General features: G+C 36.8%; 1 protein-coding gene across 1 annotated transcript; it reads right to left on the reverse strand.

Moving 5' to 3' along the window:
- Window positions 1–1,696: 1,696 nt before the first annotated feature.
- On the reverse strand, window positions 1,697–3,302 carry htr1fa (5-hydroxytryptamine (serotonin) receptor 1Fa). The gene is made up of 2 exons (XM_037686900.1): window positions 3,256–3,302; window positions 1,697–2,894 (listed from the first exon to the last, which is right to left on the reverse strand). The coding sequence occupies exon 2, from the start codon at window positions 2,891–2,893 to the stop codon at window positions 1,697–1,699; it is 1,197 nt and encodes a 398-aa protein (XP_037542828.1). The 5' UTR covers window position 2,894; window positions 3,256–3,302.
- Window positions 3,303–15,135: the final 11,833 nt, after the last annotated feature.

Raw genomic sequence — 15,135 nt, forward strand, 5'->3', positions numbered from 1 at the left:
TTGGCAGCTGGTGGCCAAGTAAAAGCAGTGCACAGTTTGAGTTTAATATCATTCTAACGAGGGCTTGTCTCAGTTTAATTATTTTCCTCAGTTATGTACTTGGAATTTAGTTTCGGGTGAAGCTAAGAATACTTTTTTCTCCCCATCATTAAAGTAACTGTGACCTTATCTCTGAGCCTTCATTTGTGAGGTTACAGATCAAGGTGCCAGAAAGACATTGTCACGTCTCAATGTCACATTCAGGCTCCTGTAATTTAGGACTTCTCAGTGAGAAGTAACTGGCACATGCATAAATAATTCAAGCAATGACAAAAATATCCTTTAGCTTGTACCAATAAGTCAAGTGACCCCAAAACTAGTTGCAACTGTGGGAAATTAAGCACATTGCAGCTTAAAACTATTTTTAAGACCTTCAATGGGTTTCTGTGCAGATTAACCTGCCTGTTTAGTTTTATTAAATGGTACTGACAGTTTGTGAAGACTTTAACATTTTCTATATTTCTGCATAATTATGACTTAAAACGTCAGGTTCACACAAGAGAACCCAGAAATGAGACAAAAATAATATACTTGGTAATTTACTTATTGAGGAAAATGATCCAATTGTGAGTTTTGTTGAGATTACTTCCATCTGTATTCCACATTTTTTTATTTAATCAGTTTTTTTTTTTCAACCAGTTTTCTCTCTTTTCCCTGTTAAATTAAGCCCTTAGAATAAAAAAAAGTGTTTTTTTATGTGCATGTGTAGTAAAATATAAAAGATTTTTAAACCTAAACGTTTTATTTTTGAACAAAATTATCTAATTAAGAATTAAATCATATTTGCCAAGTGTTTCTATGCTCATGGGCAATACAGTTTCAGATACACCCTCTTTTCATTTTAACAGAACTCTGCTTTATTAAAGTAAAATTCATTTATTGGAGGTGTTTTCAAGGTGACGAACAAGAGCTGCATCTCTAAGCCCTTCTGACTGCAGTTGTTCATTCTAACCTTTCACAAAATGTTAATGACAAACATGACGTTTTATGAAGTCACATCGAATCTTAATCACTTTAGACGGTCAAATAATTAAAGTCAGAATGACACATTCATATTTGTTAGGATGTGTTGCAGCACTGATACCATATTTTACAAGAACTACTGCTGTTAATGACTTTTTGTGACAATCAGAGAAAAATAAGTCATTTTTATAACATCATGGCCACATATAATATTGACTTGCTATGCTATAATTTACACATGTTCTGTATTTTAGTCAGGAGTTGAGATGACAAAATTGAAGTCGTTAGATAAGACAGATGGAATGGCCAGCTATTTTTGGACCTTATAATGAAGCTGGTCACTGGTGGTTAGAGACCAGACCTCAAAAAGTTCAGTAATGGCCCATTTTTCACACAATCAACATGTCAGTGTTCATTTACACACACAACAATTAAGAATAAAAAGATAATGGGGAATTTTATGAATATAAAGTTGGATTTTAACGTAGATTTTTATTCCAAAACTCTGAACTGATCCCAGTTGAAGTTGATGAAAATGGTGAAACGGGAATCAATATTTTTTTTCCTCTTTGAAAGAATTCTTTCTGTGGCACATTGGGTCAACATTCCTTTAGCATAAGTCTGTATCATGGTTACGTTTTTGTCACACATGTACGTCAAATAGTTTGTGGTATTGATCACCCACAACAAACTGTCAGAGGTAATGACTGCACCTAATAAGTCTTCTGAAGGCTTTTTTAAAGTCTTCATTAAAGATGGTGTAGATGAGCGGGTTGATCAGAGAGTTAAGGTAGCCCAACCATGTAAGAAAGTCAGCCATTTCCATGGAAGTATTACAAGAACTGCATGTGTTGACAATCACTTCCTTGACAAAAAATGGTAGCCAGCAGATGACGAAGGCTCCTATTATCAGTCCCAATGTTGATGCTGCCTTTCGCTCCCTTGAGCCTGAGATCCGAGGTCCTTGGTAGAACTGGCTTCGACGAGACTCAGTACTTGATTCCTGTTTGTGTGACTTGCTCTGAAAAGCCTTTCTTGAGACCCGAACACGATCGCGCGGCGTTTCCTCAGTCGAGGGTTCAGAGAAAGACTTTTCCTGCGGGCTATTAGGAGCTGGACTTTGAGGCCCACAATCAGCATCACTGTCTCCAGGAGGGTAGGATGAAGGGATCATGCTCCCATTGGTCATGCATGAGTGACGGCTAGCCCTGCTAGCCTCCCTCCGCATATAAAGTGTCTGAGCAGCCTTGTAGATTTTATAGTACAGAATAAGAATGAGCAGCAGTGGAATGTAAAACGCTCCGAGAGTGGAATAAAGAGTGAAGGCCATGTGATGGTGGATGATAATGCACTGGTCTTCATGTTCTGCATCATCGCTGTAGTGCCGCCACAGCAGCGGAGGAAGGGAGATGAGGATGGACAAAAGCCAGACCACTGCCACCATCGCACCAGCCCTGGCTCCAGTGCGCTTGCGAGAATACTCCACAGCATCGGTAATAGCCCTGTAACGGTCAATGGCAATTGTCGCAAGGTGTAGGATGGAGCATGTGCAACAAGTGATGTCCACACTTAACCAGACAGTACACACCACCTCACCCATGACCCATTTCTCCTTCTGGATGTAGATGATACTGAAAGGCATGACCAGCACAGCCACCAGTAAGTCAGTCACTGCCAATGAGCAGATGAGGTAGTTGGCTGGGTGGTGCAGCTTGCGAGTGACGGCGATAGCTGTGATCACCAGGCAGTTAAAGAATGTAGTGAGGATGGTCACTACAGAAAGGACTATAGTCAGTAGGATTTTACTGGGAGGGAGTCTGGCAATCTCAAATGAGGCATAACTGCTGCTGTTCGTGTCAAACGCTCCTTCCGTCCAATTGAGGAAATCCATTCTGCAAAATAAAATAGAAAGAGGTGGTGCATGAAACAATAAAGGCGATAAAAACAAATTCTTTCAATTTAAGCCTCACCGTTAAGAATGGAATGACATGACAGGTTATTCTGGCACAGAATTTAAACTCAGTAACTAAACTTTTCAAAAGTCACTTGTTCACCTCTTTTTTGGGGGGTTTGCACTTTATATACAAAAGATATCAAAGTGTATGAAAAGAACCTTTTCATTCAGCGATATGCTTTTAAAGTGAAAAGGACTTTGAAGACTTTGCTCAAGGCCATGAAACGACTCAAGCTTTAAAAATCTCATCTCGCTCAAAGAAGTTCCCCCTTAAAGTAATTGTAGTAATCCAGTCCTACCTGTCTACACTTTGATGTTTTGTCTCATCTAGTTGGTTCAGTGTGCAGCAGACCGTCTGCTGAAGTCTGTGCTGCCTGCTAAATCCGCCATCACCTCACCTCTGTCGCTCAGTGCCTAAAAGAAAGGAAGAGCGATAAGAAAACTGAAAAAGATGCACTCTAAAAGCCAACATTATTTCTACTTATAAGTTTACAGTTTTAAGCTTGATAGAAAAGCTTCACATCAGTATGCCATTATTGACATTGCTACAATAAATGTTGATATACGTCTATCTTAAAAGTTTAGTTTTAGTTCAGTTTATTTCAAGATTCAAGGTTGAAGTTCTTTGTCATTCGCATCACATGTGGTAGATGAGGTGGAACGAAATTGTGTATGCAAGGTCCCAGTTACACCCCAAAATAGCAAAAATATAAAGCATAAAAGTAAAAGTATATAAAGATCTAAGATATACACTAAGATATATTCTAAACAAACACTAAACAATAGGTTAAAAGATCTAAGATATACATTAAACACTAAAATAATCTAGTATATTAACAGCAGCTCGTGCATGGATTGAAAGTTTTTTTTTTTTTTTTTTTTTTTTCCAAGGGGGGACACCCCAGGGGGCGCTAGGGGGCCCAAAAAAGCTGGAGCGAGGATAAAAAAAAAAAAGCAAAAATAAAAAACATGTTTTCTTATTATTTTATATATTTTTTTATTACTGTAATAAAATCGAATCTGTTTTTTTCAAAAATTATTTAAAAATACATTTTATAATAATGTATTGAAATATTTTTTTCACCATGCTCATCTTTCTGATTGGCTTCCAGTCAATGTATCAAGCTGCTTTACTCTTCAAGCTAGTATAGCAAGGATGGCATGAAGACATTTCTGAAAAGACAGAAGGAACTGACCAGCAGCCCTGCTGTGGTGGAAATTGCTGCAACCCCCTGGACTCAGACCACATGACCTTCTCCCATTGCTCCAGAGTCCAATCCTTATGCTCCCTAGCAAATTGAAGCTTTTATTTCCCAGTTAGCCTCACTGATTAGTGGTTTTCTTAAGGCTACACAGCTGTTCAGTCTCAATCCCTTGAGTTCCCTTCACATTGTGCGTGTGGAAATGCTCTTACTTTCATTAATAAACATAGCCCTGAGTGCTACTGTTGTTTTTCTTTGATTTGATTTCACCAAACGTTTAAGTGATCATCGATCACGATCATTCAGGATTTTTTTCCAGCCACATTTCTTTCCTCTAAGACGATGGGTCCCCACTATCCTTCCAGTTTTTAATAATGCGTTGGACAGTTCTTAACCCAGTTTTAGTAGTTTCTGCAATCTCCTTAGATGTTTTCTCTGTTTGATGCATGACAATGATTTGACCCTTCTCAAACAGACTGACATCTTTTCCACGACCACGCGATGTGTCTTTCGACATGACTGTTTAAGAAATGAGAAGCAACTCATTGCACCAGTTGGGGTTAAATAACTTGTTGCCAGCTGAAAGATAACCACCCATGCAGTAATTATCAAATAGGAGGCTCCTACCTATTTGGTTAGTTAAATCCAGGTGGCGACTTTTTTTTTTGGCCAGGCAGCAATACAATGTTTAAAACATGTTAGTTAATAACATTTTTATGCGCAACAGCTGTAATATTTGAATATAGGGAATAAAAGTTAAAACGTTCTAAAAATTGAGGTTTCTTTTTATATTGTTTGTGGGTTTGCGCGGGAGACCTCAGCCAGAAGCTAATGCTGTAGGGGGGCCATGTCATGGAAAAGTATGGGAACCCCTGGTTTAAGACACACATTTGAAAAACCTGTCTGCTTTTATTGGCAATTTATTTGTAAAATTGGCCAAGAGGGTGATAGATAACAAACATAAATAAAACTAGGATATATACTTAGACATGTTGGGCATATTCAAAGCTAAATTTTCTACAGGAAAGCCTCATACCTGTGCATTAAAGGCTGTGTAACTGCAAACGTCATGCATGCAACAAAGCTATAACATACTAACTAGTAGTGACTAAACACTATGACATATCTCATGTAAAAACAAACAAGTAAAAAGAAGGTAAAAACAGACCGAGCATGTTTTACTTTTAAAACAATAAAAAAAAAAATGCTGATGCAAGCGATCTGTAGGAACCAATGACAGTATATGTGGGTTTGCTCTTAAAATACATTTGAGAACCATAATTTTCTTTTCTACAATTTGTAGATCAAATTAATATTCGTAAATGTGACATTTCTTGTCGTTTTCTGTATAAATACTTCAAACACACTTAAAAAAATCTCACAATATAAAATTACTGACATAAGCTAAATCAGCGGCTTTAGTTTAGTTTATATGCAAAGTCATATCCATGTCCCCATATGCAGCCACATATGCAAAGTAAGCTGGTGATTGTATATTAATAAAGCCACTTACTATAATTTAATCAAATTGCAAAGATATTACTGTCATTGCAGCTTTTCTTAAATTCTCCTTCACTGCATTGTTCTGTATCCCGAAGACACTGTTGCTATAGAAACCCAAGGAGTACAGTAATTTTATTTAATGTGATGATCTAGCACAGGCAGATAAACTCTGAGCCAAGGTCTCTACAGAGACTGCTCAATTTTAAGGAGTTAGTTCATGTCTAGGTGGGTGGGATGACATGGCGATGTGCTGCGTGAGTTACGATTTCAGTTGATGAATTTGTTTAAAAAAAATAAACTATGGTGGTGTAAAATGTTTTAAAAGATGTACTTCCCAAAGTACATTTTCACCAGTTACTTAAAGCAAAAGTGCTGCAGCTGACGATACATCATTATGCTTGAAATCCACAAAAAGTCCAATTCTGGACTAAACTGCAGCTGTTAGGAGACCAGTTAACTGTGTTTCTTCCTCATTGCAATAATTATGGCCTTTAAAGACAACAAAATTGCCTTACTCTGCATTACAATGCAATTCTGCATTCCTCGTCCTTGAATGAGCTCGACAGAAAACCCAACAGTATGCAGATTACTTTGTGCAGAAAGATAAACGATAATTACAGTTGAACTGATGTATTGTTAGTCAAACATCTGGCAGTAGATTTTTATTTTTTTTTGCATTGATTGTGCACAAACGTGTCCTAAACATATGCAATGCAAAAAAACAAACAAAAAAAAAACAGTTTAACAGTTTGTATCTATTTATTTGTAGTGATTGGCAAGTGCAGTCGCGTCATGCATTGTGCACAACAAATAAATCGTCTTCTTTCATTTGGAAATGTTCTAAAGCGCAGCTTTTTTCCTCAAGGCCATCTGAAGATAAGCTCTACTGAGCAAGCATAAATCTGCTCTGGTCTGTTTTATTCCTAAAACAAATGGAAAAAAAAAAAAAAAAAAAAAAACTCCATCAAGTTCTTTACACAAATTTAGCAAACTGGGAAAAAAAATAAAAAAGCAACATTATTCACAGACGTATCGCCACATTGCTTCAGAATTATCTGGCAACTTTCTAGTTTTCTGTGTGTGTGTGTGTGTGTGTGTGTGTGGGGGGGGGGGGGGTGTTAATGCTACTGCATTACTTTCAGTGTTCATTGTTTACAAAACCTGCCTATTTCAAACTGGATAAGATAAGATGTGCGAGTTACCAGCTTTGCCGAGTGATTTGTAATGGGCGCCAGATTCCCCATTATTAGCAGATTTGCTTAAGCTGCAGTATTATTGTACAACTGCGCGTCTGCATTCTACAAGCAGCGCATTCATGTTAAGAATGAGATGGCTGACAAAGCATAAACGTGTTAAAATACTTATTTTGACGTTCAGCAAAAAGTCTTGTTTTAATCCAGTGCCAATCAATGTACCTCAGTCGTGGCTCAAAACAAAACAAAAAAATTACTCGATGTGCACCGATCGGCCACAACAGTACAACCAGTCACCAAAAAGTATGCATCTATTTGCCACCACAACACATCTAGCAAGCATGGGCAAGAAAACAGCAGGGGGTGTTCTGGGTTGTTTGGTTCCAGGCTGTCAACAGAATGAACTGTGGCTTGCTTCCCACATTTATCACAAAACCTCGTCCGACTGGTGTCTGGGGATTTTAAAAGTTGTTTGGAAGACTGCTTTTGTCTTGTTCTTTTTTTTTTTTTTTTGAGCCACCCTTGAGTTTTTATTTATGCATTTATTTATGATTGTTTTGTGAAGCCCACGGCTGTCCTGTGGAGTGAAAGACTACTGCGAGAAAGTGCTGATTTTTGGTTTGGAAAAACTTTGAGGTAGAAATGAAATGTCATAGTTACATGAAACATTATGACACTGTAGAGCGATGGGTACTCACTTCACCTTTGTGACTGATTCTATCTGTGTAGATTGTTCTCACAAACCCATGCTTTTATTAAAATTTCTCAAACAACAATAAAAATGAAAAAAGAAAATTAAAAGTCAGCTCTTTGACAGTCTTTCACTTTCCTCCCTGCTCCCTTACAAGAACAAGGATGCTGCTGCATCTGTCAAGTCCGATGTTTGAAACACAATTTGGCCAAGGCAAGCCGTTCAGCTGCCATGTGCTGGTGTGAAGGAGGAGAACGAGCCTCTTTGTGTGACTGACAGCTCAGGAACCATGAAAAAAAAAAAAAAAAGACATATGAAGACATTGCACTTCTCATTTGTTTGCTAGTCTGTGCTGTTTGTTTCTTCAATTTCATATTTAGTTGGAGATGCATAAGAACGTCTGGCAGAGGAAAAACAAAGCTTCCGAGAACTGTCTAAGGAGCTGAAATGTTGCTTTAGTTGTTTTTTGTTGCTGAGTAAAAGAAATGTAAGTAAACTTTTTATTCATGGTGTCTAGGAAAAGTGTTATTTGCACATTTCAGTTGATTATTATTATTTTTATATTCCAATCATTTTTCTTTTCATTTGTAATTAATAATTATATTTTTGCAGAGTTAAATACTGTAATTAAAGCAAAGATGGCAATAAAAAACATGATTTTATCTTGATTTTTTTAATTTAACCTTTCTTTATACAGGTAGTCTCAATGAGTTATGAGGACTCATTTTGAAGAGAGACCTGTTTGGGAGCAGATGGTGGTGGTTGAGGGACTTGCTCAGGAGCCCAGAGTGGGGCAAGTGAGGGTGGAGGCAGGTGTGGGTGTTTCAATTTTTCCACCCACTTTTTGATGTTGTCAGTCTGGGGAGTCGAACCGGCAACCTTCTGATCATAGGCCCACCTTCTCTAACTTCTGTGCCACCTCTCACATAAAAAAAAAATCTTAAAACAAAAACATATGTTCATATTAGGAGAATAAATTAAGCTTTCTATGGAATTACTATGTGGACATAAATACTACAGTATTTGTATTACAGGACACCTCAGCTTTATAACCTGAATCCCACACTCCTCGTTTCTTTGAACTGAGAAAGCTCCTCGGATGAGAAGCAAAATGTCTTCAGTTACAAACAAAGCCCAGTTGTTTTTGCTTTTAATCTTGTTTGGAACTATGGTATTTGGCTACAATTAAGAAAATAATGCAATAAAAATAATGTCTCAACTATAAGTACTAGATTGTTTTGATCAAGAAAAAAAAATCTAAGTGACCAAATAGAAGTCCAAATCAAATCATTATTTCCTGAAACCAACCTTTGCCTTCAAACCAACACTTGTTTTAGGTTTACTGGCACAAACTTTAAGGAACTTGACAGGTTGGTGTTCTAAATATTCTTTCTTACCAACTGTAAAACGTATGTGCCTAAAATCATATTGCATAACTCCAGACATAATGATGCTGTGCTCTTTGTAGACCATCCATTCACTTCCAGAACCTCTTTATTACACTAAATTGTCGGCATGTTTTTTTTTTTTTACACAATAAATTTAGGGCTCATCATGTGGGAGCTGTATGATGAATGAGTATCTATTTGAAATTCTCAACAATAAAAAAACACCAAAAATCCCAATGACATCTTCAGCATGAACTGCAGAAACACCACCCCAAACCTCCTCCATGCAGCCTGCAGACACTCGTTATTGCATCACTTTACAGCCTTATAGTGGAAAAACTGTTTTCAGCTTCAGCCAAAATGTTCTAAATTTATCTCATCAGTCCCGAACACCTGCTTTCATGTTTCTATGTCCCAGTTTTTATGCTTTTGTGCATATTTGAGTCATTCGGTTCGTTTCCACATTGGAGGTTTATTTTTTTGGCTGAATTTTTCCTCAAAGACCACGTCTGGCACGATTTCTCTGCCAGTTCAGATCCAAAGGCACGGATGAACATCCCTCTGTTTCCAAGTGAAGTAAGCTGTGTGTTTTGTAGCTGTAGCACTGATATAATTTTTTGGGGGTGACCACTGTGTCTATGCTTCTCAGTGATGTTGGTTTCTTGTGCTTCTTCAAACGAGCTTAGAGAAACCCGAGTCTGATTTGAAATCTTTGACTTGGAGAGGCCACGCTGATGCAATACACTGTAGATGAACAGATGCTGGGATATATTCATCATTTAACGCGGATTCCTCATTTTTCTGGACTGAATAAAACGTGCATTGAATTTAAGGAAATGCAAACGTGAGACGTCATTTAAATTTGACCCATCAAAATGAATGCGGTCATTTATTTACAGAATCAAATTTAACATCAAACATTTACATTAATTTGGCAAATTATGAAAATAACAACATAAGCAATCAATCAGGAAAAATCATACGGCCATGATTTTACCGTTGCTGCACCACAGACATTTATAAAACTGTACAACTATGATCTTTTACCCACACGGATGTGAATAAGCACTTTACACAGACATTTCTAAATATCTGGGAGAATTTCTACTTCATAGGAAAGTTTAAAGATGGAAAGAAGTTTAGAGGGAGTAAAGGATGGGGTTTGAGGGAAATTGAATGTTACCAGAACCGACACTCTCCATCAGAAGCCCAGCTCGCCTCGGTACGCTTGGTAGGAAACTTGACCCATTACCTCTCTGATGATAATCAGCAGATATGGTGTTCCGTTAACGCTACCGGCCCAGCGTCTCCTTAGAATGGCTGTAGCCCGTCAGAAGTAGTGGCGAGGCTCTGTTCGACACACATTCACCTCAGTGGAAAATGTTATAATCCCATGGAACTCGGAAGAGCTTCGTTGTCATGTCAGGAACTCCAACAGCACTCCATCAGAACTTTAGCTCTCGTGTAGTTTACAGAACTCCCACAGAACTCTTGAAGTCTGACAACTCTCCAACTCTGTAACTCCGTGAGTCGTAAGTCACTCTGTGTACCTGTGAGTCTGTAACTCCGTGAGTCGTAAGTCACTCTGTGAGTACCTGTGAGTCCGTAACTGTGTCTAGACCAGGAAGTACTGACCTTTTAAAGACTCTTTCCCGGTTCACTTTTTGGGATTTTTCATTGGTCAGAAACGACCAGAAGGGGTGTGTTTTTGTGACGTAAGGGGTTAGAGACAGCGAGAATTGTTATGAGACAGCTCAGAAATGTTCTCACAGACCGAGAGGGTTCTGTTTTGGCGTGCCTAAGACACAGGTGCAAAACATCTCTATTTACGTCTGAGAGGATTCTAAAACATGACAGTTTTAACATAACAACTTGTTTTTCGTTTGACTGTAACCTTGTAAACGCACACACTTGCTCATTCAAAAGCAGAAATCAGAAAAATGCATAAACTCTGCACAGCTTTTAACATGAGAATAAAAATCATTACTCAGTTAATAAAATTGATTAGTTCACTGCAACATCTAAAATGGTTTGAACTAAGACACTTTGATTATCAACATTTGTAAGATAGTAATGATAATAAAAAGAGAGTGTTCTTTTCACTTGAATCTTCAAGAAAGAAAGTCTCAGGATGGGTGAACCTGTATTTATGGAGTCAAATACATGAAATGACAGCTTCTGTCCCACAAGGTTCTAAAGGTCAAGAGTTTTGACCTTAGACTGGGTTTCGACGTAGGCTTAGTCCACTACAACACCTTGTGTCATGTTGCTGCAGGTTTGCCAGGATTGGTTTGCCGTGGTAAAACGGTCTCATAATCTCACCATAGTAACAAACTTTGACTGTTCGTTACTCAGATTTAAGCCTCACAGCTGTTCCTGTTTCAGCTAATGACCGTTTCAGCGTGTGCATGAAAATGATCATTAGCAACTGTTTGGTATAATAGGTTAATCACACACCTGACTATAATCGTGCAAAATTATTGTGCAAGACTACCTAGAACATGTGATGTTTTAAAGACGTTGGTCCCATTTAACATGTATTTTTTTGTTCCTCGTCAAGCACACATTGCATTTTGTTAACTGATTAAAATTAAAAATAAAAATTAATATTTATGAGCACTTTTTTTTTTGTTCAAGTAATGTTTTACACTTCTACCCATTTTTTTTTTTTTTTTCTTTCCAGTACTGATGGTGCAAACTGCTCACAAAAGTCAAATTTATTGACTAATACCCTATGAAAAAAGACTCATGGGGTGATGTCATTGCAATTATTTTCATAGGGTCAAATAGGTTCACTTAACTAAAGTCTATGTGTTCACATTATGACCCGTGTCCTTGTTTTATGCTCCGTTTCATCAATTCATGCAACATACTCTGAGGTTCTGTGCACTGGCAGACACACCATAGTGATGTCAGCTTTTTCTACCTGCACCATCCAAATAGTATTAACTACTAGTATGCTTGAAGAGGGAGAACTGGTTCAAAACACTGATGCACGCTCAATAATCCAGGTAGAAAAATATTTAAAAAATTAAGTCAGGTCCTCTGGATGGTTCAAATATTCACCAAATGTAAACAGAAATTACTTTTTTTGTATTTTTTAAATTTTATTACAATATGTCATTTACGATATTATTGTTAAATGAATATTCAGGGCTGAAAATCCCCCTGGTTTGTTTTTAATTGCCACTTTTTGAATGGGAGTTTTATAACAGAGCATGCCTTGTACACAGTCACAAAATATAGTGCCATACTCAACCAGAAGTCAAAGTTTACATGACACGGGCCATGCATTACCCGTGATCAACCATGAGGTGTTGAATTGAAGCAGAGCTTAAATAATCACATTTTAAAAGCACAATTTGGCCAAAAGCCAAGACTATCACACAAAAAAATATAAAATAATTGACTCATCATAAAAAGTCAGGTCCTCTGGATGGATTCAATTTGTTGAAAAGTTTCATCTTTCATCCAAAAGACTTCACCAGCCCTAGGAGCCACAACAAACTCAGTTTTATAAACAGCATCTTCACATATGTCAACCACTATGTAAAGGTGCTGTTTATGACTGATGTCTCATAAAAACTGATGAAGTCTTTTGGATGAAACAAAATGTTTAAACAAAAATAAACCGCCCAGAGAACCTGACTTAACTGTGTTGGATTTTTTTACCTGGATTATTGAGCATGAATCAGGATGTTAAACCATTAAAATTATTTTGTTTTATTTTGTCTGCAGGAGTGACCACACCGAACAAACTCGAATGAAAGATTTCGAAATTACCGGTATTTAACCTCAGGTGCTCTTCTTGACACAACCTGGGCTCAAACCTGCAGCCTCAGCTACCACAGACAGACTACTATCAATATAAATAATGATAATAATGATATATTAAAAAGTTATCTTGCCATTGGCTATCTACATTTCTGCTGACATCTGAAGATTAGGCAACGATCGGTGATTATCTCTGAAAAATGTGGAATAAATGACTAATGAATGACTTCAGAGCAGCAATGAAGCTGCAGGGCTGATGAAACAAGGCAGGAAGTTTCAGCTGCTTCCACTCATCATCTCCGTGTTGTGCTGAGGTGTGGACATTTTTACTCTATTTGTACTTTAGAATGTAAAAGCTCTGAAAGCCTTTCAAAGACCACTGATCAGAAACATATTCTTTATTTCTTTGATAAACTGTTTTCTTGGTTGTTTCTCTTCTCCAATATTTTTATCTCAAGCTCACTCAACCACTTCTCTGTTTCTCCTATAAGCTGATTGAATGTGTGGCCACGTTAGAATGCTACGTCTACAAATCGTAACAGTAACGCTTCAGGTACAAAAGTACAAAAACATATTTTACATGTTATACAAGAAACTAACCATGAAAAACTGCATGCATGATTGTGTGTTGTTACAAAACAAAAGGTGTATGCTTAGCTGCTGGTTGCAGTTCTCATTCAGCATTGATGCAGCTGCAAAGATTTTTGAGCTTCTACTAATTTATATCCAAACACAAGTTCAACACAAAGTTCAACATCAAATCAATGACTTTTGTTTTCCTTTAAGGCTAGTGATAATACAACCGCATGCAGGAAAATACGGTATTTTCATCGAAAATCAGTAGAAATGTTTTAGTGCATTTATGGTTTAAAAAAATACCATTAAAATTAAATAAATGATTACATTAAACAATGCTAAAAAATTAAACTAAAGCTTAAGTGGAGAACTTACAATCTGGTTCTCAACTTTCTCAATACCATTTCATAAATTGTTCACTAATATGTCCTCTTTAAACACAAAGCTGAAGATGCCCCAACAATATAAATCTGATTATTTATCATGATTTTAACCCTAGTTTTACTCCTGACTCAAACAGAAAATAGCTGTTTGTAAATGAACATGTCTGTCTTCATTAAACCATTTTAAGGAGGAAAAAAGGAAGGAAACAAGAAGAAAAATGAGATAAAACAATTAACTTTTGTACTCAACCTGATTCAAGATGGCTGCACAGCTAAGAGAGCTTAGCAAACACAAAACTGGTTCAAAACTACAGCTCAGTCAGTTTTAGATACATTTAGCTAAAATGGGGCATTGTAGAAGTAGAAGCAGTTTATTCTCATTCTATAATTCAAATCCAACAGATTGCACACAATTAATTTTCTTTAAACTTGCCATTAATTGGCTTCTAATCAAACAACACAAAAGTGTGTATACCTTGGTCAAATTGACAGATATTACAGTTTTGGCTTGTGTTAGTAGCAGATTGTTATCCCAACAAACTCCAAGTGCAGCACATCTCACAAGATCTTACACTAAAACATGAGACTGCACATAATATAATTTACAAGGAATGCTAGGCCTTTAGTTTTCCTTTTATTTATCTAAAAAACTGTTATCTGTTGCTGTTATCATCATATTGCATATTTTTACACAAACTAATTAAACAGTATTAGATATTATGTACTGCTCTGGTCGCATGATGAAAGTGAGAATAATTTTCTTTTCCAAGTACATATAACTAAACTGCATAGAGCTTTTTTTTTTTGCATGATTAATGTGTAGTTGCATTATATTTAAAACACCATATGAAAATCTGTTTATTGTAAGTTCTATTCTTTATGCACTTTGTGATTTTATGTCTGATTTTATGTACAGCGCTTTGTGATTTTATGTCTGTGATAAGCGCTTTATAAATAAACTTTACTTACTTACTTACTATATGAAAATCTGTTTATTGTAAGTTCTATTCTGTTATAGAAAATAGCACATGCATTTCTCTAAGAACCAGTACAAAAAAAGAGAATCAACCGCTAAGACAAGTTTGAACTTTCAACTACAAATATGTTGTTCTAACATGTATTCGTTTAATAAAATATGTGGATCTTTAAAAACGGGGTTTGGGCAAAAGCCAGATTTTCAATCCACAAATTGCACTCTTTTAGTGAGTAATAACAAGAAGAACCTTTAACTGCAGCCGAGTCACTTTACAGTCTATTACATGATCTGTCTAATGGGAATAGTTCATTTCATTTAGTAGAAAAAAATAAATTAAACGGATCTCCTGAGACCTGCTTTACGCAGAATCAGGGCAAAGGGAGTTTTTACAAACCATATACAACACAGTAGGTGGTCATGACTGGGAATAATGATTTTCTTTGTGGTAATTCTATTAAAACGGATCACTTCAGCAATGTTGCTCATATGCATT

Source organism: Nematolebias whitei, chromosome 13 (assembly GCF_014905685.2).
Source record: "Nematolebias whitei isolate Nwh7 chromosome 13, NemWhi1, whole genome shotgun sequence".
NCBI classification, from domain to species: Eukaryota; Metazoa; Chordata; class Actinopteri; order Cyprinodontiformes; family Rivulidae; genus Nematolebias; species Nematolebias whitei.

Excerpts from the sequence above, each read along its gene's own strand:
- htr1fa (XM_037686900.1), bottom strand. The coding sequence starts at position 2,893 with ATGGATTTCCTCAATTGGACGGAAGGAGCGTTTGACACGAACAGCAGC.